The following is a 21712-nucleotide window of genomic DNA, read 5'->3' as shown; positions in this document are numbered from 1 at the left end:
TTTAATTTGCTCAAGCAGAAATCTGGTTTAGTTACTGGAGTCTTCTGTAACATGCTACTGATTATTTGCTTTAAGTCAGCAGGTGATAGTGTTTTGTTCCTCATAATGCTTACAAACCTATTAGGGCAGATCTATGTTGAGCTATAACTATCACTGAAATTGAAGAACTATAAATTATAGACACTAGATCTGAATAAGGAAGAAAATTAAGGACAAGTAAATTTGCTAGTAATTCAATCTGAGTATTAAGAAATGGAACCAAATCTTCAGGTTAGAGCATCATGATTCCCATTCATAATGAGTGTTTAAACTGTAAGAATGGCTGTTGATAAATCTGCATTCAAGTTCAATTAGTTTAAACATAGTTTCCAGATATAAGCAGCATGCAGTTTCCAAACATAAGCAGCTCCAGAAGAGAAGAGCCAAGTTTTGTCTATGGACTTTTGTCTCTATTCAATTTGCTCCAAAATCATATAAATAACTGAAGAAGCTATAGGGAGTGTGCCACTGGAATAACAAATAGTTGCCACTTGCTTGATTCTTCTTAAATGGAATGACCAGAAATACATGGAAATATGTCAGATCTTATTGTCTTGTAATCAGCACCTTTGTTAGGTCAAAACTAGGTTGCAGGTGATTAGAAATACTGTACTTGCAGTAGAAATTACAATAGGTGGGGAAATAGGATGCAGCCAGGAATCTACCTGCGGAATATAACATAACTGCTACAGTTATCAACATAATAATTGTATCATCCTTGTCAGCAAAAGGCTTAATCTCCCATAATTGACTTCCATCAATCAGGGTTCAGGGCTTGTTTTTGTACTGTCAAGCATAAGAACAACCTTTTTATTGGTGGTAAATGAGAATAAAGATGCCAAACATTAGATTAGTGTTGCCGTTAGAGCACTGACATTCTCTGGTCTTTTTAATATGTGAGCAGGTTTCAGATTTATTACTATTACAAGAGGTTAAAATACAGTAATTTCATAGAAATGTCATAGTTTTATTAGTCCATTCATCACTCCAAACAGCAAAGTTCATTGTTCATATGCAGTAACAATTAGCATTTAGAAACTACACTCATAGTAAGATCTTTAAAGTATGTAGAACTTTGCAATCTTCAGTGTGATTTAAAAATCACCTGTTTTCAGTCATAACTCAGCCCATTTTATAGCTTTAAATAGTTAATGGTGTGGAAGAGGCAGCAACTGTGATAATTGGCTTAAGACAACTTCCTATTTCATTAGCCAAGCAGGCTGTTAGCTGAAGTTGATTCATACATCTCCAATTTCTTTTTAATCTATTTAGCTGCATGAGTGTCCAGAGATTGAATCCTAATAACATAAGAATCTTTTTAATTCAAATGTGTTAATCAAACATGATTGCAAGTGTAAAGTTTTGAACTTTGGCAGTAGCCAATGAACAGGTGGGTTTCAAATAGCAAACTAAAACAGGTGCAAAGTAGTGGAGAAGAAGTGAGACATGATATACAGTAGGTGAATTAAGGGTGAGAACTATGAGATGGGGCAATTAACTAATCATTAATATCCTTCCCAAACTGATCACAGACAGTTTCTTTTCCGAACACTCAAATCTTTTATAAATAGTTTCCCACTGGTTATCAAAGTTATCTTTATCCATTAAGGAACAAGTTACCTAAGGACACGGGTCTCTAGATTCCCTCTAGATCAGACTGGACATTGGCTTTGCATCACCAAGCCAATTATAGACTTTTAGATTCTTTGATTTTGAAAGAGAGACAAATATCTTCTCACTAATTTAAAGGCTGGCTGCAAGTAATAGCCACAATCAATCAGTAATAACTTTGTAGTAAAGGAGCAATGTTGTGTGTTTCACTATAGTCACTATGCAAAACTTAACAAATACTGAATTTTCAAATAGTTGCAGTATATAGTTCTGGAACCCAAAGTTCAGCTCTTTTCCAACTCTCCATAGTAAATTCAGTGTTGATCCAGATTTTCTGTATCAAGCATCTGATAAGTATATTAATCACATTTCCTGAGAATAAAATGATATATCATCCCAATAATATCTAGGTTGCAAACATAGTTTTCATTCATGATAAATTGCACAGCTTTTAAACTTAGTTTTTAGTGTGTTTCCACAGGAAGAACGTAAGGACCCCATATTGCAGTGCAGTGTAAAAATGGGTAGTACCAAACTTCCTATCTTCTAATATCTTAAACCCTACTCAAATACCTATTTTTACAAATACCTATTTCTTTTCCTCAGCTCGGTTATTTTGTTGTAGTCACAATTTAAGGTGTCAAAAAACAGCAACAAAACCTGACCTGGAATCTCACCCAAAAGTATGAAATAGCTCAGTAATTGTTGAGGGACAGGCTAAGGCTATATTTTATCACTATTGGTATACGAAAATAAGTTTGTTTGCATCATGGCAATAACAGCAGTTTCTTGGAATGAGAAAGTTTTCCACTGGTACACCAAATATGGCTGATAAAAGTTCCAACAAACGCATATAAAAATAGGTCTAATAATTTATCACTTTTGATTTTAATTGGGAAAAAAGTTCAATAAAATATTAGAATTATTTTTTGAAATAGTTCGTTCATTCAGACCAAGTGCTTACATATCTGAACCAAAATTAAATCAGGTCTGTGAATGCAATTATTTAACTTTTAATTTTTTCCTCTTTTTGTGTGTCTGGGAATAAATCCTATCGTACTGAATGGATTTCAGTTCAGATACACTCAGATGATGCACCATAAAATTTAATAGAGCTTTTGATGCTGTTCAAGCAAGCTACTAATTCATATGTGGAAGCCTATTTATTTATAATGATTATCCCTGTAAAGAAACTTAACTGAAATCCCTTTGAATTTACTTTCTTTGGGCTGACACTGTCAATATCTGGTGCAGTTCCCTCTGGCAATGTGCTAATAATGCTTAAACTGATCATATTTATTTTGTCAGTGAATTTCTTCAGTATTCATTTGTTTTCTAATATTATTTTTATAATATTTCTGACAAAATTAGTTTCCCTGAGATCTACAAGTTCAGCTTCAATTTTACTGTTCTTGTGAAAGGAGTTTTGTGGATGTTGCAGATTTACAATTGACCATTCTTCATAAGAAGCACTTCAGTGACTATCACTTGAATATACATGTGCTGAATCTACTTTGGCAGTGTAATTTTGGGCCCACTCTGATGTTTCCTATCGTGACTAGATTCATGTGCAATTAAGTAATTTTCTCTGAGGGCAGGAAGATTACAAATTTTATTTCCCCATTCTTTCCCTTTTTTGCTATTTTCAGATGAGCTTTTTGAGCAGAAAACTACACGCTGCCCCGGCACATAGCAAGAAAACAGCAGAATATCCAGTGCTCAGATATAAATCATATTTGGCAAATGGTGGAAAGCAAACAGTACTTCTCTAGTAGCATACATCTAATGAATAATGGAATGCTAAAAACAGGGAATGAACCAGTAGTCACTATTCTCTGTTAGCCATTGTCTAGGTGCATGATATTAAGGGGCAGCTTAATTAGTAATACAAGTCTTGCTACCCTTCAGTATGTGTCTACATTAATATTCAGTAAATATTAATGTAGACACAGAATAACTTTAATAATATGAGTCATTCGTTAACAATAAAAATGAACATTGTTTGATTTTCAGGGCTTAAAGTAAAATAGAAATGATAAACCATTAAGGTCCTCAGAATCTTGTAATCAGAGGAACTTTATATTTTTTATAGTAATTATATTAAAGATTATAATTACAACAGAAAAACCTAATGCAAACTGAAAAAATAGAATAAAAAGAAAGAAGGTGCAGAAAAGAAAGAAAAAAGGGAAAAATAGGAAAGAAAAGAATATAGTAAAGAAAAAGAAAACTATATAAAGAAGTGACTTCCCACCTTCATTACAAATATAAACAATTTTAGTAATTTATCACCTTCTCTTAAAATACAAGTGATCTCTTCTTCCCATATCCCATCTCTTATCTATAAACAAATCTAAAAAGCATTGTCATTTCAGTCCTGATGTCAGCAAAAGTACACTAAGGGTTACCAGAGATAACAACATATCTATTTTTACCTTGATCAATAAAACAACCTTATATTCCTTCCTTTTACTTCTAACAATCTTGTCCTTTAGTCCCTTCAAATAATGTCCTAGAACTTGATTTCTTTTCATGTTTTCTTTATCCTGTCTCACAAAATTCTTCAAAGCTTTAACAAGTCTCTTTTGTAAATCCAATATAGGAAAGCTATCCAGGTCAGTCTTTTGGTTTGTTGTTTGTATATCCCTTTTATTATTAAGACATCAGACATTTTCTTTTGTATGTCCAGTGTATCATTTTTTCCATGTCATTCTTGTAGAAATCCACTTTCAACTCAGTCTTGCTCTTGTCAGGCAGAACTTACTCTTCTTCCACAACTTGTTTTAGACAGTCTATCTATAGAGGCAGACACCTCTAGTGTCCAATTTTTAAATCTTACTGTGTTTCAAAACAAAAGCATGTTCCCATGGAAAGGATTCTTTATAATTAATTCCAAAATTTTATTTCAAATTTATCTGGACCCTTAGTTGGTTTGTAACTCTCTAAAATCAAAGTTTTAATCACCCTTTTGCTTTTTATTGCCCCCCCCCAATTAAGTTCTTAAACTTGTAGTTAAAACTTCTTTCACTAAGGATTGAAAGAAACTCACCTGGTGCTGACACACTTGTTGATCCAAAGGTTCCTAATATCTGAAAAGCAGTTAAGCGATTTCCAAAAGTGATTAGAAAAGGAAGTATGTGAACTTAGTGCCCTTTCAAAGGCGCCAACCGCTGTTTGAGCAAGATGGCTATTATCTCCTAGAGCTCTAAACCCCTGGAGATAAATATCTTGTGGTCTCCTCGTGAGGAGCAGCTGTCTGGAGCACTTGTATGCTTACTCTTCTTCCACAACTTGTTTTAGACAGTCTATCTATAGAGGCAGACACCTCTAGTGTCCAATTTTTAAATCTTACTGTGTTTCAAAACAAAAGCATGTTCCCATGGAAAGGATTCTTTATAATTAATTCCAAAATTTTATTTCAAATTTATCTGGACCCTTAGTTGGTTTGTAACTCTCTAAAATCAAAGTTTAGACATCTCAAGTCCTCTCCTTGCCCAGAAAGGAATTACCAAGAAGAGCCAATCTACTCACCGGCCCTTCATTCTGCTGTGGTTGTCTTCAGTCTGCCATTTCTTTCCCAGAAGTTGTAATCAGAGGAACTCTATACATGGAAGGTGAATTTAGCCATTATAGCCAATAGGCCCTGATTTTAAAATTTTTCCTGAACTCTTTTTCTTAAAAAATAAATGTAAAAGACATCTGATCTGCATACCACCATTAACTCTTGTAAGTGAAGATCAAACAGAAAACGGTTTAAGTTTGTATTGTTGGGATGGAATGTGAGGGTGGCCTTGGAAGATGGGGGAAAGAGATACCACCTAGGGAACAATCAGATAAAAGAGAAAGGAGTCCACAACAGGGTAACGGTCAAAGAAACTTAGGAAAGTCCCGCCCTAACTACTCAGGCAGTAAATAGGGAGGGCGGGAGATTTGTGCTTTCAGACTTGCAAGATTCTGTTAATGTAGCCTTACAGTAAAGTAGAATTAGTTCATCTAGTCTTATTTCCTGTCTGGTTTACCTGGGAGGGCTGATAATTGTCTAATTATGCCTTAGCTTATTATATCAAGTTATAAACATATCTTTTCCACATAACCAGGCCCTTCAGTTTTCCTTTTCTGGTAAGCTATGTTAAACTAGGAAGCTTTTAACCATGGTTTCCCATTTTATTACTCCAGAAAACTATGGTTACAATTTTCAGAAAACAGCTTAAAATTATAGTTTAAGATCCCTGTTTCCTGATGTTAAGAGAATAATGAATTTTGATTGTCTGAACTGAGTAGATATATTTTTGTAAGAATTTCTCAAGTGGTATTACACAGATCTAATATATCCCTGTTAGAAATCATAGGAAAATGGGAGTAGAAAACAATCCATACTTCAAAAGAAAACCAACAAGCCTTATTTTCAAGGTCTGAATACATCCACTGACATTCTAGATGATATAGGACATGTTATGTGTTTTAATTACTATTTTATGAATCTGGGATGCAAAAATACAGATAACAATTAGATGGCAGCAAAGACTCCCACTAAACCCCAACTCTTTGCTGCCAACTAGTGGTAATCCAGCTTCTTCCATATGGTATACCTACCACTACTGGCTTCAATTTAAATACTGAGCCATTATTTTGAATTTTAAAAGAATTGGGTGTATGTGTGAAAGCCTGTTACTTAAAATTCAATTTTGTTGAATTTTAAACTGATACAATTAATGAGACAGGTAGTACAAGGAATAACAGGAACAAAACTAATCAATTTAATTTCATTTAAAATATTAAGTTTTGAATACTTCAGAATACTTCAGAATCTTAGAACACAAACTAAAAAATCAAGAAGGAAAGAAAAAATGAAAAAAGCTAAAATTGTGGGAAAAAGTTATTGATACCAAAGCATTATGCTTACACAATGAGTTAAAAACCACAAGGAGCCATAATTTTGGATGTATAAATAGCTGTATAAGGGAATAGTGCATTTTTCAAATAAATAAAAAATTACAGATTTATTTTTTTTTGGAAAGACAGTATGAATGGGTAAAAAGGAACATTCTACTAGAGTTCTTCAGTTCTCTTGAAACAGTATTGATACACTTTTAACACAATTGGCATTCATGCCAGTGGAAACAAAATGCTCTTTGGAATGTTGCCCCTATCAGTATATCATTTCCTTACATATAAAAAAAAATTGAAATCAGAGCATTTTTAATTTAGTGCCTAAAGATGTATTGGATTGCAGTTCCCGTCATTTCCCGAAAGCAGTGGAATAATCAGAGTTTCTTTTTTGCAATTGAGAAATTACTGCTCCAGGTCATTATTTACAGCATAAATAAGCAGATAGTGTTTGCAGAGGAATTGTGTTTTCTTGATGTTAGATATTATTCCTAGTTCTTTACATTGATGAGTGAAAGAACCTAATCACCCTGGTGCATACTCAGCTTTCTAAAGTGAATTTAAGTTTGAAACATGTTTTGTTTTTAAATGCCTGCAGATGATGTGGAGTATCCTGCTGCTTTAAATGCTATAGCAGGTAATTGTTTACCTTGCTGCTTAATTGTCACTGAAGCCTCAGCCATAGAACATGTGGTTTGCACGCAGAAAGACCCAGATATCCCAGCAGCTCCTTGCAACGCTAAGTGAAAGGCCTCTGTCTGCAACCCTGAAGAGCCATTGCCAGTCAGCCCAGGCAGTGCTTGGCGGAGTGAATCCGCACTCCGCCTTGCCTTCCTGCGCTCTTAACCTTCCCCAGTGGCAGCACCATTAAGGTTACTCCATCCCTTCACAGCAATGCCTTTCCATTTCATTAGCTTCTGCTATTTCACTTGTCTTTTTAGACATTCAGTATTTGCTCCTGGGAAGCCCAAGGTGGTTTAAAGATTCTGGAAGTACTCCTGTTTTCAATAGTATTCCCCCTCACGGCTTGGCCTTTAAAGATTACTGTGCTGCCCGAAATAAACAAAAACAAAAACTGCACGAGCTCCTAGGTCTTCACATTCCTTTGCAATGGTACAGCCAACTAAAGCATTTGCATTCATTTCTGCACTATTACCTTGTTCATACCAAAACCAACATTGCAGAACTCCAAGAAGTGCCATTGATAGGGCATCCTATTATTAAATTCCACAGTAATTTCCAAAGCCTGTTACTTTTATTTTGAATTGCACCATCCAAATCAAGAAACCATGTTTGAAACCAAATACTGTATGGAAAGAGTTCTCAGTTAGGATTTTTATTAAAACATTGAAACAATATGCTGAAATAACTATTCTAAAAAGATTTGAAGCCATTTGAACATTACATGGCAGAGACATTTCTGAATATTTATTTTATTTGTGTATTAGATTAATGCTGTAACTCAGCAGCTTCTTTTTTTTTAATATCTGGTTCCACGTCCTGAAATAAGCTTTGAAGGGATCTCGTTTTGTATGATGGTCATTATATTATTAATGAACATCGGAAGCTGATTTGGCTTCTGTAATACTAGCTACAATGAAATGTCTTAATCAGCTATCAGAAAGTCACTAAACAGTTACAAAACAACATAAATTTTGATCTTATATCAATATTGGAATTTAATCTAATAAAGGATTATTTTCATCTTCTATGCTAGCTGGGATCTGAATATAAATTCTGTAACTTACTGTGAAACATGACTTCTAAAATTGCCTTCCATGTTAATACAAATGTGTGTTATTTATGCTTATCAGGAGGATAACATATTCTTGAGCAAATCTTTATATGACTCTGAAGTATAACATGCCCTAATCCTCCTTGTGCTACTGAAAGTAATACTATCTTTTTCAAAAGCCTTCATTAACTTGCAAACTATTTTGCAGTTTAATAAAAAAAAGCCAAATCTATTCCAACTAAAAAATAAAGGAATACTTCTCCATATTTGATGAAAGGTTGACCAACTGTTTGAGGGTTTTGTTTTGTTTTGTTTTTCAGATAAAAGCAAAAAATTATGACAAAGTAGAAAAGGTAAGTTTTTATGTATAAATTAATTTTAAATGGATTTAAAAATCAGAATAGTAAATAATTAGAATATGTATTTTCTCCAATGTGAGAATGACAGTTATGTGCCTACCTAGAGCTAAGTTGTCCTACCATTTTTGAAGGTTCATGAATGAAATGTTCCATATGGCTGTTGGTTTGCACCAAAAAGTATGAAAGTGAGAAACAAAGGAAGATCTGTAAGGTATCCGTAGAGATGTTTAGCATGGATACAGATATAATGGGACTCTCAGGAATGCATGGGCTGTCATTGGACTTGTTACTCCTGCTATGTGTGAAATCAGTACCTCCACATGTTATATCTGATTTCCATAAGTAATGCAGTACAAAACATTGCTTGTTCAGCCAAATCAGATTATGCAATTATATCAATCAAGCTACATACATGTTCCAGTTCTCACAAATGGTGCCTCTGTATCAAAGTTGCTATCTTGCAAGCTCACATTCTAGTATGAACCCATGGCACTCCTGGAGTTACTAGCCAAATAACCAAGATGGTTATGGAAAAAGTTTTTTTTTCACTATATATCATTAAGTTGAAGAGCCTCAGTGGATTGGGAAAAAGAAATGATGGTTGACTCATAAAAGCAGTAGGCAACACAGCTTAGAATGGTCTCTGCCATTGCTTATAACAATTTGCATACAGCAGTAACTGTTAGAGAGCCAGTTTGGTGTAGTGATTAAGGCATCAGGCTAGAAACCAGGACCCCATGAGTTCTAGTCCCGCCTTAGACACAAAGCCAGCTGGGTGACCTTGGGCTAGTCACTCTGTCTCAGCCCTAGGAAAAAGAAGGCCATGGCAAGCCACTTCTGAAATCTTGCCAAGAAAACTGCAGGAACTAGTCCAGGCAGTCACCAGGAGTCAGCACTGACTCAAAGGCACCAAAAAAAAAACTTAAACACCATAGCTTTCTAGATAAATTGTCATTCTGAGACCTTTCATATGGGAGCACATGTAGTAAGAAGCTCCTCTTTTCAAACATCAAAACAGCCATGTTTTCTTCAGATCCTTGGGGCTGCATCAAAACTCGTTCCAATTGTCTGTGCACATACACCCACTTGGCTTCATGTTTTTCCCATGCATGATGGAAACAGCTGCACAAGTTGGAAAAACAAAGGTGCCTTAACAATTCAAAAAGAGATGTTTTGTATATGCTTCCTAGTTAATATGCAAGCAAAACAGAATTGGAGTTGTTTTAGCATTTTAATGGGACACTGTCAGGAAATCCCAAGAAAATAGGCTACACTGGAAAACTTAAAAAAATAGCAACAGGGGAAGGCAGTGGCAAACCACTTCCATGTTGTTCCCAATAAAACTACATATGCTTAGTCTATAATTGTGATCATTGTTCATAATAAATATAAACATTAACATAAATACAACATGCTTTAATAACATTAAAACTATTGGATAGATGAAGTTAAATGTCTGCCGCAGGGTGACATTTACCTGGCATAGAAGTAATATCAAGATTGGCTTCATATAAATCAGTCTTATAATGCATTTGATTTTTTTCTACAAATTTAGTACTGTACATTTCTGTTTTTCTACACTACTTTGAATCTAACTGGACAAATGAAAGTGCAGACATTTAAATAGAGTTCTACCACTGAGAAGGCCCTGCGTATCTGCAGCATGTACAATCTTATAGTCTAGAGAGGGGCATGAATTAGGCTCGCAAAGCCAAAATAAGGATTTTGAATTGGGCCTGGAAACTGACTGGGAGCCAGTGAAGTTGATGAAATATTTGTTTTGGCCTTTATATCACCCAGTCCCAGTTAGAGAAGACAAGAATTTTTAATGCAGTCAATGACCAGCCCATAAAACACGTTGCATACATGTAGATAATATTGATTAGCAAATTAGCTGAACTGATCAATCAAACTGCTACTCATCTTACATTGAAAAAGTTTTTAAAAAGAAAAAGTTTTAAATAAAATTGGCCAGTGTGACCAGGATATTTATTAGGTTTGTGGTTAACAGCTCGTGAGTGTTGGCATAAAATGAACAGTGCAATAAAACATGGTGGTTTCAATGGCTCCTTCACCACAAAGTCTGGAATTGAATGGGATGCCCTTGTATCTTTCCTCAAAAACTGCTGATGGAAGCGCCCTCAACTATGCCAAAGTTAAGGGCCTCCTTGATTTGCGGACAGTGTTTGGTTTAGATCAGTGTTTCTCAACCTTGGCAGCTTGAAGATGTGTGGACCATGGGGAATTCCCCATGGGGAATTCTGGGAGTTGAAGTCCACACATCTTCAAGTTGCCAAGGTTGAGAAACACTGGTTTAGATACTTGGCAGGTCTGTAAGTATGTCGGCTACTATATTTACTTAGGGTTTAGTAAATATGCAGCTGTGCTCTAAATTAGCATCTAGTTTCTGGCCTTCCTCCAAAGATATCCTTACTTATATTGTACTACAGTCATCTGAATAACAGGTACATGTGTTCTCCTGAGTGCCTCTGATGCTTTAAGATGTATAAAGTACAAGTCCAAACTGGAAGGTATTCCATTAGGGAAAGAAGAACATGTAAGGCTCCAGTACTGGATTTTGTCAATCTTTCCTCTCAAATTGCTGCAGTTTACGGTTCTAATATTTTTAACACTGGTATGAAGACACTGAGTTGTAATTCATGAGGCTTTGCCCAAGTTTCCTAAAAAGAATGTAGGGGATGACCATTATTTTTTGTTCAAACTTGAGAAGCAAGAATCTCCTCTGACCTGTTGATGGACTCCCATTTCTTTTTCCTCTCAATATAAATAGCTGTTTCAGCGGTGCCTTATGAAAGTCTTACACATTGACTTGTGGAAGTGCTACCTTTCATATGTGCGAGAAACAAAAGGGAAGCTACCCAGTTATAAGTAAGTTGATATGGTTTGTTGATAACTTCTTCTGAGCCTGTGATTTAAAGGGAGAAACAGATAACTCTGCCAAGGTCAATTGTTCACATGGACATGCCAAGACATAAATTGGTGACTCAACACTGTAGGAGGATTACTTAGAGTGTATTGGTGCTGGTCCAGAACTGGTACTTCCCTCTTCCTCCTCTTTCTCATCTCCTGCTTGCAGTTAAAAACATTGTTTTTTTCCAATGTAGAAGCAACAATAATCTTGGAACTACCCTCTTGCTCAGTGGCGTTTCTGGTATAAGGTTACCCACAGAGATAATTTGCTTGACTTAGTGGTTTAAACTGTGACAAATTGTTGTACATGGTTATTGTCTGTGAGCATCTAGCTCATCTTCACTCCAAACTACTATGAATTTTTTGCAAGTGTCTTGCTCTTTAGAGAATCAAATGTCCAGATGGCCATCAGTCTAAAGCAGTTTGAAGCTAACCTGAAGATTGTTTGAGGAGTAATCATTCTCAGTGCTTTTTTTAAAATCTTATTTCACTTTATTTTGCAGTAAGGTAGTCCTCATTTTGTGACTGCCTTGTTTAGCGACCATTTGCAGCTACGACAGTGTTGAAAAAGTAACTTTGTGATCAGTCCTCCCATTTATGACCTTCACAGGTCTGTAAAGCAAAGGAAAGCTGAAGTAAGATTGCAAGCAGTTGCAGTTTCACTTAGTGACCATTTGCTTAAAGACTGAGTTGCCAGTCCCAGTTGTAGTTGCTGAACAAGGATCACCTGTATTTTCAATTATATGACCATAATGTAATCCCAGAGTAAGGTTGCAATGAACAGCAAATTGTCTTAATACTATTAAGGCTGCTTTATTTCGCCTTCTAAAGAGGTTTAGAAGCCTCTTTCTAAACACTAAAAGAGATGCGTTATTTCCCAAAGAAGTTCAAACTTCAGTGCACTTTTAAAAAAAAAGTCCATTTAGAATGCAACATGTAGGTTCCTTGATGAGGGAATTCTCCCCAAAAGTGTAGATCCTCTTGAAGCATGCCAGACTGAAAATAGTATTTTCATATATGATAACCTGCTTGAAAGTAATTGAATTTAGAAGTATTTTTTCTGTGAGTTTAATTGTTTGTGTATTTTTTTACAGAGAAAAAATGGCTCAAGCATATGATTTTGCTCTAGATAAAATTGGCATGGAAATAATGTCATATCAGGTAGGTTTGTAAATATTTGTTTGTTAAATGTCAAACAGTTAAGTACTGAACAGTAATGACAAACTAAACTTTGACTGCTTTTTACATAGATCTGGGTGGATTACATCAATTTTTTGAAAGGCGTGTAAGTACAATAATTCTTTCTTATGTGTTAATTAATGCAATGTTGATATTCATACAGGTTGCAAAGTGTAATTGCTGACATGTTACTGTCTCGCCTCACCTATTTAGTGAAGCAGTAGGGTCCTATGCCGAAAACCAGAGGATAACAGCTGTCCGCAGGGTTTATCAGCGAGGCTGTGTGAACCCTATGATCAACATTGAACAGCTCTGGCGAGATTATAACAAGTATGAAGAGGTAAATGAAAAGATGCTAGCATTCCAACTTGAGTGACTCTAACACAGCTATTTTCTTGCCTCTGCAGCGGGGAGCTTTTTCTGATAAGACAAGGTGAATAGACTCTTGTCTCATATTGTTCAAAATTAAAATCAGTCTTCTGCATTTAAGATCAGCCATTGATATTTCTCTCCCCTTTTGTTGTTTTGTTTATCATCTCGAGTCATTAACAGTCTGGAGAATTTGAAAGCTAACACATTATTTGGTAAAGCTGAGTTAGCTTCAGAAAGGCATTCATATTTGCAAGAAAGTAAGTCCTATCCCACTGAAATCTCTGGGATCCTTGTTTGACTAGGGATTAATTTAATACCTGATCTCAATGATGCAAGATTTACATATGGAGAATATTGGATTGCAGATATAATTTTGATCATTTTGCCCACAAGGCTTATGTTATGTGATAACCCTAATTTAAGAATAGCTGATGAATCTTTTGGAGAGCAAACTTACTTTTTCACAACATAAACAGGTAGATTTTAATTTTTTTATAACATTCAGATCTGAATTAGATTGACCTCTGAATGTTTCTTCAAAGTTTATTGAACTTAAGCATTTACTATCTGGATCCCTTGATCATGGTGCTACTTCTGAAATTACTTATTTTTTAAAGACCTTGTAAGAATTAACTGATGTTCCCAAGCCAACAATTTACCTTTATTAAAAGTGGAAAGAAGTAGATGGAATTAATATGAGTTGTTTATGTAGCAGTTATAATAACAAGTATGAATACCCTGTCTTGATAAGCCAGTAGCTGGTTGTTTTAAAAACTGAAAACTGTGAAACTAATTTATTTTTCATCTAAAAATGTGGCTAATACCACAGAAATCTTCCTTCCTTCCTTCCTTCCTTCCTTCCTTCCTTCCTTCCTTCCTTCCTTCCTTCCTTCCTTCCTTCCTTCCTTCCTTCCTTCCTTCCTTCCTTCCTTCCTTCCTTCCTTCCTTCCTTCCTTCCTTCTTATTCCTCCCAAATGTTCAACGATGGTTGGTTATATTCATCTTCCTGGCTTCAAAATGTTGTTGTTGTTCAGTTGTTAAGTCGCATCCGACTCTTCGTGACCCCATGAACCATATCACGCCAGGCCTTCCTGTCCTTCACTGCCTCCCTGAGTTTGCTCAGTTCCATGCTCATTGCTTCAGTGATGCTATCTAGCCATCTCATCCTCTGTCCCCTTCTCTTATTGCCTTCAGTCTTTCCCAGCATCAGGGTCTTTTCCAAAGAGTCCTCTCTTCGTATTAGGTAACCAAAGTATCTGAGCTTGAGCTTCATTGTCAATCCTTCCAATGAGCAGTCAGGGTTGATTTCCTTTAAGATTGACTGGTTTGACCTCCTAGCAGTGCAGGAGACTCTTAAGAGTCTTCTCCAGCACCATCATCTCGTTAGTGGAGATGCAATTTAGAGGTTGATCATATGATTTGAATTTCTGCTATTGTCATATTTTGACTGAAATTCACTGAATTGTAAATATGATGTTAGAGTGTTCTTTGCTTGCCACAAGGATGCATATATTCTTCTTTACTATGCCCGTTATACTTGGAATTGATTAAGGAATCAGTAATGTGGAGCCTTCATGCATGAGAAATGGCCAAAATAATTATTACCATAGCAGTAGATTGCCAATAAGTATTGTTTGTTAACATTTAAATTAGTCTGTCTGTCTATCTGTCTCTCCCTCTCTCTCTCTCTTTTCTTTTTTGGATGGAGGAGCAAGAAATCTGGTCTGGTCAAATTTTCTGAGGATTTTTTTTTTTAATTATGTACATTTCTGGGCATTTTTCTGTTCTTTTTAATTTTTACTTCTTATAGAGTTATATATAATGTATATAACTTGTTATATAAAACACTAAAGAGGTCTCAATGAGCTCAGTGAACCTCTGCAAGTACAGGTTTTCAGAGTTTAACAGTTTGTTTTCTTCTTCCAGGGAATCAATATCCATTTAGCCAAAAAAATGATTGAAGATCGTAGTAGAGATTATATGAATGCTAGACGTGTTGCTAAGGTACGGATGTTGGTTAATTTTTGTTCTCTTATTACAAATACATTTTGGTGAAGCATTGAACTGCAATATGTGATGTGACAGAACAACTTTCAAATATTAAAAAAAAACACATTAATGAATTATTTGTCTCTTTTTAATCGTTTTAATATCTACCTGTCTTTTAGGAGTATGAGACTGTGATGAAAGGCCTGGACCGTAATGCTCCCTCTGTCCCACCACAAAATACTCCGCAAGAAGCGCAGCAGGTAGACATGTGGAAGAAATACATACAGTGGGAAAAGAGTAACCCTCTGCGTACTGAAGACCAAACCCTCATTACAAAGAGAGGTAACTCCATTTTTTGTTCTGCTTCTCAGATACTTTGATAGAGTCTAGGCTCTAAATCTAGAGCACTGGGCTGTGTGCTAACTCTTGCCTTACTGGCCAGATCACTTCCACGATGGGAATAATGCAAAGCATTTGCAGACAGAATCCAATAATTTTGGCTTTGGACAGTAAATCTAGCTTTGCTTAGAATGCAGGATACAAGGATGATTCCTTTGTGTGCTAAATACATATGATGTTGCTTGGGCTACCAACAATTTTAAATGTCGATAAAACTACTGAAAATACAAAACAACTAGTACATTTTTAGAATGCCCCCAAAATGTAGACTTATTGGTGGGCAGTAAGATGTGATTTTTCAGAGTTGTACATACATACATAAGGTGGAGCTTGAAGAAATGTTGTGTTTAGGTTTGTGAACTATTTGTTTTAAATAAGTAATGATTTGTTTTGCAAAGTGCTACATGCTACAAATAAATATTGGTTCTATGTCTTCTCCCAGTTATGTTTGCATATGAACAATGCCTCTTAGTGTTGGGTCATCATCCTGATATCTGGTATGAAGCTGCACAGTATCTTGAGCAATCTAGCAAGCTGCTAGCTGAGAAAGGGGTAAGCAAAAGGGTTAAAATATCTACATGTATACTACTTTTCATTACACATTGTTATTTCATACTAACACTGTTAATTATATTAAAATGATAGTCTGTTTATATGCAAACAGTGTTTTGGCTCAATATGTTAATTGAGCCAAATTAACATATTGCTCAATAGTTTTAAATAAATGAAAAATTTAGGAAATTAAGGAAACAAAAGTAACTGATACTGTACATAAATTTTTGCAGCCAATATATATAATAAGCTCAAATGTCTAATTAGAATTCAGTCAAATTTGCTACTTATTACGTTCTTGATATGCAGTCCAATTAAGTTTACAATGCTCTTATAAATTTTTCAGAGAGCAAGTTTAAATGGCTGAAAATTGTTTTCTGAATATATTTTCTAATTATTTTCTCTGACAAATTCTCATTATTTTTTTCATTATTTTCTCTTGTTTTAGGATATGAACAATGCTAAACTTTTCAGTGATGAAGCAGCAAATATTTATGAAAGAGCAATCAGCACTTTATTAAAAAAGAACATGCTTCTTTATTTTGCATATGCAGATTATGAAGAGGTGAATCAGCAAATTTCTTTATTCTCTCAAACTTTAATGAAATCAGCTTTTCCTCCCCTATATAACCTTGGTTAGACATCCTAATCTCCATAAAGATACAATGAGACCATTATGCTGGTCATTTTGAGCCTAAACTAATCAAAAAATTTTTGTTTAATTTGTGCAGAGTCGGATGAAGTATGAGAAAGTGCACAGCATATATAATAGACTCTTGGCTATTGAAGACATTGATCCCACTTTGGTATGTTTAATCTATAGTACTTCACCTTTCTGCCTAAAGAATAAAAGATTGCAGTTTGTCCAACTTTGGTTCTTTTAGCTCAGTTCCTAACATACTCCATTTGAAGTCAATTAGCTCTTTCAGCATAATTAACTTTTTTTTTTTTTGCCCTTTCTGTGCGCTGATTTTGTATCCCACATTTTATATAATCAATTATATGTTATGTCAGCTATTTTGTTGCTATGATAAGGATTATGTTCTTGTGCTTGTAATTATGGAAATAAGAAAAATATTATACATTGTTTCAACTTGAATTTAAGAATAGTAAGTAGAATCACTGTTAAGAGTAATTTCCTTGGCACCAATAGCATTAGGGTCATAAAGAATGCTAGAATATCCTGGCCCAAAAGAGTTCTTACCAAGAAATAAAATGAGATTTTCATAACATCTGGATCTCTTTTATTTGCACCTTTTATCATTTATTGATTTTATTATAGTGTCTTGTTGTGAGCGGCCCAAAGTCATTGAGAGTCGGGCAGCCATACAAGTTTAATATATTGTTGTTGTTGTTGTTATTTCACTTGGGGTGATACATGCATGTGTATCACAGCTGGTTGAAGAACCATACTCAAAAAGAAGATATAACTTTTTCAGCTGTTTAAATGATAAATATAGCTCATAAAGTAGTAGTGTTACATGGTGTACTGTGGTACACTCATAACTATTCATGCCACTGCATTCTGGAGAAATTATAGCTTCTGGATGGTCTTCAAGGGAAGGCCCATGTACAGCTGCAGTGGTCCAAGTGAGAGGTAACTAAGGCATGAGTGACTGTGAACAGTGCTTCCTGATCCTGGAATGGGTGCAATTGAGGCACAAGATGGAGTTGGGCAAAGGCTCTCTTACTCACAGCTGCCACCTGCTCTTCAAGCAGGAACTGCAAGTCCAATTAGGCCTCCAAATTGTGCACCATTTTTTTCTGGGAGAATGCAACCCCACTAGAACTAAAGATGGAAAATCTATAGATGCAGGGGTGGCTAAAACCCACAGCCACTCAGTCTTGCTTAGATTGAGCTGAAGCCCGTTTTTTTCCCATTCAGACTCCCCACCCTCACCCCAGTCGACAGACACTTTGAAAGAACCTTGCTACCATAATTTGGTTGGCCCAGGGTAGAACTGTAAAACTATATATCATCAGCATGCTGATGATACTTAAACCCTTGCTGATGGATGACTTGACTCCGGCTTCATGTAGAAGTTAAATAGGAGCAGAGGGAGGGTAGAGCCCTAAGGAAACCTGAAAAGCAGAAGTCTAGGGCTATATTTCTCATCAAAATGAACTGGAACTGACCTTGGAGGAAAGAGAACCAATACAGCACTGTGCCCCCCACACCCATTCCCCTAAGCCAATTCAGAAGTATACTGTGATTGATGGTATTGAAGGCTGCTGAAAGATCAAGGATGGCCATGGTGGATGCATCACCCGCATCCCAGTCCTGCTGTAGGTCATCTACAAGGGCAATTAATGCTATGTCAGTGCTATATCCCAGTCTGAAACGCAACAGAAAAGGGTCCAGATAATCTGTTTCCTCCAGGTCCTTCTGGAGCTGCAAGCCTACCACCTTCTCAAGGTTGGAGACAGGGTGAAAATCTTCCAGAACTGTTGGATCCAAGGATAGTTTCTTGAGGATGGGGTGGACCACCACCATTTTAAGGGCGGCAGAACCATCTCCTCCCTCAAGGATGCCTTCACCACTGCCTGGATCCAACCACAGGTTGTCTCCCAAGAGGCCTTAACCAGCTAGAAGGGACATGAATGTAAGTTACAGGAGGCCCCAGGTTCCTTGTCTGTGTCATTGGGACCAACAAGCTTAAACTCTTCCCAGATAACCACACTTGACTGTGCTTCAGGCAATTCTAAAGGACCTGCACAGCTGGAATCAACTCAGAATGGATTTTAGTGACTTTATATGCATCAGATATCTTTGCAGTTGTCCTGCAGATGTTCCTCAGGCCTATCTCTACCTAGGAGGGACTGGGTCACCTTTAATAGGGCCTCTAGATGGCTATCTGCAGACAGGATAAGAGAAGAAAAATAATCACATTCTTGATTGGATTCATTCTTAGTTATCCTCCAGAGGCACTCTAGGCATCTCTGCTGCTGTTTTATTTCCTGGAGCTCCTCTGAAAACTAGGGAGATTTCTGGGATCCACAAGCAGAAAGAGTTCACACATGTACATTCCAATCCAGAAGTGTTGTTGCCCCCCTCATTTCAGACAGCAGCTAAGGCCTCAGTCAAGCCATGCATCGGAGCTTCACAATCCCATCAGGTGCCTGAGGCAGACTGATCAAATGGGTCCTTCCCCCCTGTGGCAGGGAATAGCTATGGAGACCTCTAAGGACAGTAGAGGGTGATTTGACTGTAACAAGGGTCTATAGTAATATCCCCTAGCTCTTCATCATGTTGCCACTATCCTGAGACAGAAACCCAGTTTAACATGTGCATACTTCTGTAAGTCAGACTTTCAATAATCTGGGTCAGGTGCATGGTGGCCATGAACTCCCAGGCTGCTTCTGACACTGTACCCAGGGGACGCAGACTGAAGTCCTTCAATGTAAGTCTGGGAAACTCCACTGCCAATCCAGTTATGGCACTGAGCAGCTCAGAAAGGGAGGTTGATCCAGTAGCAGCAATACCAATTGATCCCTGGAGTCCAACTTGATCAATAGGGCCTCTGAGAGCGGCTAAGGTCTTTCAGGTGACAATAGCTACTCTGCTACCCCTACCTTAAAGTCATGGCTGGTGCTACACTTGAAACCCAGATGGGCACATTTCTGAGAGGGGAACTCGCCATGCTCAACCAGGTTTTAGCAATAGATGCCAGGTCCATTTCAGTAAATTGTGACAGATACCATTATTATTAACTCTGATCAGAATTATGAGATTATGAATTATCTGTTATGAAAAGAAGAAAGTCTGATTTATTTCACCTCACTTTCCATGTCTAAGTAATTTATTGGCAAAATTCATAGCCCTAAAAGATGACTGGCAATTTGAATGGCATCTGGAGAAGAAGAAAGACAAACTGGGTTATATTTCCAGCTCTAGGGCCAGTCACTTGAGCAGTATGGTAGTGGAAACTTTCGGTCAGTGAATTGTATATAAGCATTATTTGCTGTGTTGTGCTGTGCTTGACACCCAAGGAATTTGAAAGCCAATATAAGTTTAGACAATTTATGTGATGTCAGGTTTGGGATGTTTAGGAACTAAAACATGTTAAATATATATGCTCCCTTATATTTCAAAATGGAGAGAATGTGCAACAAAGCCACATTTTAATGAAGTGTTGATCTCTTAATACTGCACTGCAGCTTAAAGATTATCCCATTCTTCAGGTTTACATTCAATACATGAAGTTTGCAAGGCGAGCAGAAGGTATAAAATCAGGCCGAATGATATTCAAGAAAGCACGAGAAGATGCCCGGACCCGTCATCATGTCTATGTTACAGCTGCTCTGATGGAATATTATTGCAGCAAGGTAATTCTTCATAGTGAGTGAAATGGTTATATCAGTTTTTTAGATGTTTCATTTTTTACTTGATTAACAACATTTTTAAATTTACAGGACAAGTCAGTGGCTTTTAAGATTTTTGAGCTGGGCTTGAAGAAATATGGAGACATTCCAGAATATGTCTTGGCATATATTGATTATCTTTCTCATTTGAATGGTAAGTCCCAGGAACTCAGAGAAGTCATTGAATTGGAGGTCATAATTCACTGTCTCTTTTTTCCCATTAGAATGTTAACAGTATTCATTTATTTTATTTCTTTTTAACTACCCTGAATGCAGTGAAAACACTAGAAAGCATTTTTTTGTATAAATAAAATAAATGTTTTCCCCAAAATTGAGCATCTAATTTGTAAAGATGTGGGGAGAGGGGGAAGGTTGATAATTGTATAGGAATTCTAGTATGGTAATTGTAAAATTTAGTGTTTATTTTTTTCATAAAGTTTATTTCATCAGGATTTGTGCCAGGAAGGGTTATAATCTGACTTGGAAGAAAGTGTAGGCAAAGGCTGATGCCTTGCATAAAGGATAAGTATATAGCAGAGCACTAAGACGGTGAACTGGGAAGACTTTTGGTTAAATCTCCCCTCGTAGACAAACATACAGGTAGTCCTCACTTACCAACTGCTTCATTCAGTGATTGTTCAAAGTTACAACAGTGCTATAAAAATAGGTTTACAACTGGTCCTTGAACTTGCGGCCATCTCAGTCCCCCCATGGTCAGGTGATCGTGATTTGGGTGCTTGGCAACCAGTGCGCATTTACAACAGTTACAGTGTCCTGCAGTCACGTGATCACCACTTGTGACCTTCACAGCCAGCTTAAAAATGACAGTTCTACAGATTTATCTAGAATAGATAAACTGAATGAAAATTTCAGATGAGAATAAGGAAGGCAGAAACTAAATGAACCAAAGGTCATTGTAATCCTAACAAGAACTAAACAACTGCTTCTGTTTGGTCCTATGCATCCTGCTGCTGTCAACAATTGTAAATTGACTTTTAAATTCTTATGTTAAGATTTGGACTGTTTTAATATGATACAGTATCTCTATTTCTATCTCTCTTAAATGTTCATCTTTCAAATAATTGTAATGAATGTGTAGTTAAAAATTAAGTTTCAATAGAAGAGAATACATATAGCTCAGGGTTGAACTGTGGAGTCCTTGGTGCTCTCTGAGCTTGGTTGTTTGCTTGCAGATGTTTCATGACCCAACTAAGTAACATCATCAGTACTAATGAGTGTGGGGTTTGCTCCTCACACTCAAATGCTTCAGAAAGCATCCAAATGGGAGGCGGCAATC

General features: G+C 36.4%; 1 protein-coding gene across 1 annotated transcript in view; it reads left to right on the top strand.

The window, feature by feature from the left end:
* Window positions 1–21712, top strand: part of CSTF3 (cleavage stimulation factor subunit 3) — a 57109-nt gene that overhangs the window by 31515 nt on the left and 3882 nt on the right. The window contains exons 4-15 of the mRNA XM_007426989.4: window positions 8593–8625; window positions 11423–11520; window positions 12657–12723; window positions 12813–12847; window positions 12955–13081; window positions 15040–15117; window positions 15282–15444; window positions 15944–16053; window positions 16502–16618; window positions 16785–16859; window positions 20236–20379; window positions 20467–20569. Coding sequence (XP_007427051.1) covers window positions 8593–8625; window positions 11423–11520; window positions 12657–12723; window positions 12813–12847; window positions 12955–13081; window positions 15040–15117; window positions 15282–15444; window positions 15944–16053; window positions 16502–16618; window positions 16785–16859; window positions 20236–20379; window positions 20467–20569 — 1150 coding nt within the window. The remainder of the gene's footprint in view (window positions 1–8592; window positions 8626–11422; window positions 11521–12656; window positions 12724–12812; window positions 12848–12954; window positions 13082–15039; window positions 15118–15281; window positions 15445–15943; window positions 16054–16501; window positions 16619–16784; window positions 16860–20235; window positions 20380–20466; window positions 20570–21712) is intronic.

The sequence above is a fragment of the Python bivittatus genome, unplaced genomic scaffold (assembly GCF_059951505.1).
Source record: "Python bivittatus isolate LINGU-HERP-01145 unplaced genomic scaffold, Pbiv_v1 ctg000480_np1212, whole genome shotgun sequence".
NCBI classification, from domain to species: Eukaryota; Metazoa; Chordata; class Lepidosauria; order Squamata; family Pythonidae; genus Python; species Python bivittatus.
This window is presented reverse-complemented; position numbering and strand designations above follow the sequence as displayed.